Here is a 4,735-nt window from a genome sequence, read left to right as displayed (position 1 = left end):
TCCGGAGCGGGGGTGGGGGGGGGGCAACCTTTTAATCCCTGTGACATTTCTGCTCAGAGCTCTCATCAAAGCCTGTGGGGGGGAGAGGGCATGGGTGTTTGTGATGAAAAGAAGGTGAGAAGCTGAAGGGCGAATAGAAGATGCTGATCCTCCTTCCTCAGAATGAGGAGCTGCCTGCTCTGGGAGGAGGCGCCCCTCACCTCCACTCTGGGGGCATGCCCCCCCACCAACCGGCCATCCAGAAAGAGGACTTTCTCTTCAGTCTGATGATCAAACATCGATTAAACCCACAGAGGCTCTTCAGCATGAAGGCGGTTTCAGTGAAAGCTTCCCGTTTCTGCACTGAAGATTACATTATTAATCCATGGAGAGAGGATTATTATGGTCTGCGGTTGAACGGATTGGAGGGCGCCGTGGGATGAGCTAAAATGAGGTCATGTTCTCTCAGGTTCTGCGTCCTTTGATCTGCAGGTTGCATTCATAAATGATTCCAAACGCTGCATGTGAGTCTCCGGACGTCCACAGCTGAGGAGGAACCACACGGAGGAGCTCTCAGATGGAAGGAGTCGTCCTGCCGAGGTTTAAGATCTCTGGTTTTATTTACTTTTGTCTTCTCGGATTTTGGGATTTCAAACACACCATCAAGTTTCTTCCCCTCTCCAGTCTGTGGAACCCAACTGTCATAACTGAACCTCCTAATCTGGAGGTGGACACTCCACCACCAGGCCGCTGAGCTGCTGTGATCGCTCTGAACTGATCGATCCTACAGGAGGGGTCGATGTCACCTGCAGAGGGTGTCGTTACAAATGTGTTTTTTTATGTGCACAAACACAACATAAAACATCAGGAACTAAAAACACGTTTGAATCTGTGAAGATTTAAAGTTTCTTTTTGGTTTTTATTTTTTTCCTTTTTCAAATCTTCCTTCCACCTAACCGTTTCTCTGAAGAACGTATGTGTGTTTGACTTGATCAGGTTTCTGCACACGTGGATCTTTAACTCCTCCATTGTGGCTCTCTGGTTAAAGAAAATACAGCATTTTCAATTTGAAAGTGTAACATGTTTTAGTATAGGTTTCTTAAGAAAAGGAAAAATATTTTTCAAGTCCTTCACAAACAGTTGAAGGACAGTATGCATCACTCCACCAGGATCCTGACTACAGCACCCATAATGCTCCAAAAATCCATCCATCAAGCAGTTTGGCCAAAACTGAAACATTTTAACAGAAAATCAATCTGAAGTCAGTACACACGACCAGATTCATGCACAGGAATTTAAGGTTCACTTTCTATTTTTTAATACAAAAATCAAGAATATTAATTATGAAAAAAAAGAGTGTCACCTCATTAGTTCTGGTTTATTTGTATTTGATTTAGATTTATGAATTTCTGGTTGATTTGCACCACAAACTGTGTGTTTATTTTTCATCACTACTGACATTTCACTACATGCCACTACATCCCTGCATTGAGAGGATTTTATGTGATACAGGATGTTTTTTTATTTTGAAATAAAGTCGTATAGACCTCTAAAGAATTAGAAACGAATTCATATTTTGAAAAAAGGCTATTTTATATTTATGTTTCTGTTTTATTTATGCTTAAAAAAAACAAACAAATTTATATTTATCATGATAGCAACAATACCATTAATACAAATCAGTGTTTTCCTTTACGAAATGATGTGTCAAAGTCAAGGCCCAGGGGCCGGATAGAATTACCCGGAGGGCCGGATCCGGCCCTCCGGGTAATTCTATCCGGCCCTCCAGATCATTTTAATTATTTTATGTTATCTTGCCCTTATTTCTAACTTGTATAATTTTGACATCATATATTTTTATGGAGTAAAATATTGAAAGTTTTTTAAGGTTTATATTGATTTATTCTGGAATAATATTCCTGCCTTTTTATTATTCATAATTATGTTACGGTTAAGTTACGGTTTTAAATTTTTGAAAATTGGCATTCTGCTAGCTTTTTAGGCTATTTTGGAGTTAGACTAATATTTACACGCTAGCTGTTTTGGCTAATTTAAGCTTTTTTTCAGTTTTTTAGGCTGTTTTGAAGTTAAGCTATTTTTTCAGCTACATGCTAGCTATTTTAATGAACCTATAATTTTTTTTCTTTTTGGTTTTTGGCTAATTTGGAATTTAGCTAATGTCTCAGCTGGCTATCAGCTTCAGCGTTTTCAGCTGTTAACTTCAGAATTTTCAGCTGTTAACTTCAGAATTTTCAGCTATCAGCTTCAGCTTTTTTAGCTATCCAATTCAGCATCTTCAGCGGCCAGATTTAGCTGACAGCATTCACACTAGCATTATCACAGGTAATGCTATATACCTAGTTCATAATTGTGTTATAAAGTTGTGGTTTTAACATTTGATGATGAAAAATGTAGTTTCAGAGTGTTTAATAAATGTGAAATAAGACGTTGTGGTTCCTACTGGGATGTTGTGTGTAAGAAATCCTCCAGAATGGCTCTTTAACTGTTAAAGGTTGCAGAGCGCTGGACTTAATGGAACCTTTACCTGTGGAGCCGACCTCCACAAGAAAGCAGTGGTGCATTGTGGGATTTTGTGTTTTGTTAATTTTGTAGTTTAAAGGAAAGGTGTTGTTCTGGTGTTGTTCCCCTGTGGGCTTTCTTTTCATCTGCTGTGGGTCTGTGAGGATCCTTAACTTGACGTTCCTTCATGTGATGACGTGATTCTTTCCTCTTGTCAGGAAGGGGTCAGTGTGACGTTACAGCCTTCATGGATGCAGACTGGTCAGGGTTCCATCAGGAAACAGAAGCTCTGACAGTTCCAGCTGTTATTTCAGGTGTTTTGTGTTTTTACTTAATTGGAGACAAATGAATCAATGATGTTTATCAGAGATCAGTTTCTCCTGACAGATCGATTTTTCAACCTTTTTGCCTCTTTAAACCAGAAACCAGCCGCGTGTATCTGAGGGCTCCACCGACAGGTGCAGGTCCGGGCCCGGTTCTGGAGCAGGCTCAGTTCTGGTTCAGCCCCTTCCAGATGATGGATCGCTCCAGCAGCGAACCGCGCTCCGGTCGGCCAGCATTAGCCCCGCCCCCATGCCTGAGCGGAGCTGTTATTGGTCGCCTCGCGCGTCCGTCCTCCCGCCTCCTGGTTCGGTTGCTCTGCAGCGTCAGACGCTCCGGTGATGGGGGGGCTCTTACGTGGTTCATTGTGGCACAACAAACCCCCTGTTCCCACCTGCGCTCGGCAGGTCCCCCCCTGAAAGCCTCCCGGACCCCCCCGCGCCGCTGAAGGACCCGCGGCTGCGCGTCACGCGCGGAGAACGTCGGTGTTCGTCCGGTAACGCAGCCGAGCTCGTCCCGTCCTCCGGCGCGCATGGCGGACTCGGGGAGGGGGCTGCACCTGCCGTGAGGACGACGCTCCGCCGGAGCGCGCGGGACCGGAGCAGCCTTCCCCCCCACCCCTCCCTCCCGCGCGGGGCTCGGAGGATGACAGCTGACCGCCCCTCCTGGATGCAAAGCCGCTCCACCTGAACCTCATCCGGTACCGGCGGCGCTTCCCGCCAGCCTGTGAATTCCCGGGAACATGATCCGAGCATCACGTCCATGCACGCGCGGAAAGTGAGCAGCTGCTGCGCGGCGCTAAACCTCCGTCCGGCGGGATGATCCCGCGAAGCCGGTAGACTAATGAGCGCCGCCGTGTCGGCAGAGGCTCGAGCGCGGAGGATTTGAGCAGATTATCGCTGCCCCCCCCCTGCAGGACCGACCTGATCCTCAGCCTTTTACCGCCGGCTGTCCGTCACATGAGCGCCCGGGAGGGAGGCGGCCGCTCCCGCGCGGGGGACGCTCTGATGTCCCACCCTGGATGTCCGGGACGCAGGCGCGCCTCGCGGCTGTAGGTGACGTTCCCGCGCCTCGCAGGAGGACCGGCGGTGCGCGCGGACTCGCCCCGGTAGAGGCAGAGCCGTCTCCCCGTGACCCCCCCGTGTCCGTCCGGAGGATGCTCCCGCCAGGATGCTGCGCGTTCCCGTGAAGAAGATCCGGAAGCAGTTCAAGCTGCTGCTGCTGCTCGTGCTGCTCACGTCCGCCGTGTGGTTCACGTACCTGCACATCCACCAGGGCAGGAGCATCCGGCTGCCCTTCAGCTACGGAAAAGGTACCCCACCCCCACCACCTCCCATCACCACCCAGCGACCCGTCTATGGGTCAGAACCTTCTCTCTGGTTCTTCATCCCGGTTTTCTTTTATGGTCCTGGGTGTTTTTTGTTTGTTTGTTTGTTTTTTGGGGGTGGGGGTTCCACCTGCTGCTGTCATTGAGGCGCTTGGACTTCTGAAGCAGCTGTTGATGTCGGAGCTTGAAGCGCAGATCTGACTGCAGAAGTTCATGGGGGGGTCTGATGGGTCTGACCTGCTGAAACCTGGACTCTTGATGGGTCATTCCTCATGCAGGTGTAAAGGACATCCATCCTTCATCCATCCGTTTGGGCATCAGTGCATCCACCCATCCCTCCATCCATCCCTCCATCCATCATCCACCCTTTCGTCCATCCATATGACCATCAACGCATCCATCCATCCATCCATTCACACATTCATCCATCATCCTTCTATCCTTCTGACCATCCATCCATCCATTGTTCGTCCATCCATCCTTCCTGTCGTCCATCAGTCCATCCACTCATCCATCCATCCATCCATCCACAATTTCATCCATCCATCTGACCATCAACGCATCCATCCTTCCATCCTTCTCTCCATC

General features: G+C 48.4%; 1 protein-coding gene across 1 annotated transcript in view; it reads left to right on the top strand.

Annotated features, from left to right (window-relative positions):
- The first annotated feature begins 3,170 nt into the window (after positions 1–3,170).
- b4galnt4a (beta-1,4-N-acetyl-galactosaminyl transferase 4a) overlaps positions 3,171–4,735 on the top strand; it is a 61,918-nt gene continuing 60,353 nt past the window's right edge. The window contains exon 1 of the mRNA XM_024280806.2: positions 3,171–4,132. Within this exon, the coding sequence (XP_024136574.1) occupies positions 3,991–4,132 (142 nt within the window). The 5' untranslated portion in view covers positions 3,171–3,990. The remainder of the gene's footprint in view (positions 4,133–4,735) is intronic.

The sequence above is a fragment of the Oryzias melastigma genome, linkage group LG6 (assembly GCF_002922805.2).
Source record: "Oryzias melastigma strain HK-1 linkage group LG6, ASM292280v2, whole genome shotgun sequence".
Classification (NCBI taxonomy): Eukaryota; Metazoa; Chordata; class Actinopteri; order Beloniformes; family Adrianichthyidae; genus Oryzias; species Oryzias melastigma.
The sequence above is the reverse complement of the archived record's forward strand: the minus strand, read 5'-3'. Positions and strand labels throughout refer to the sequence as shown.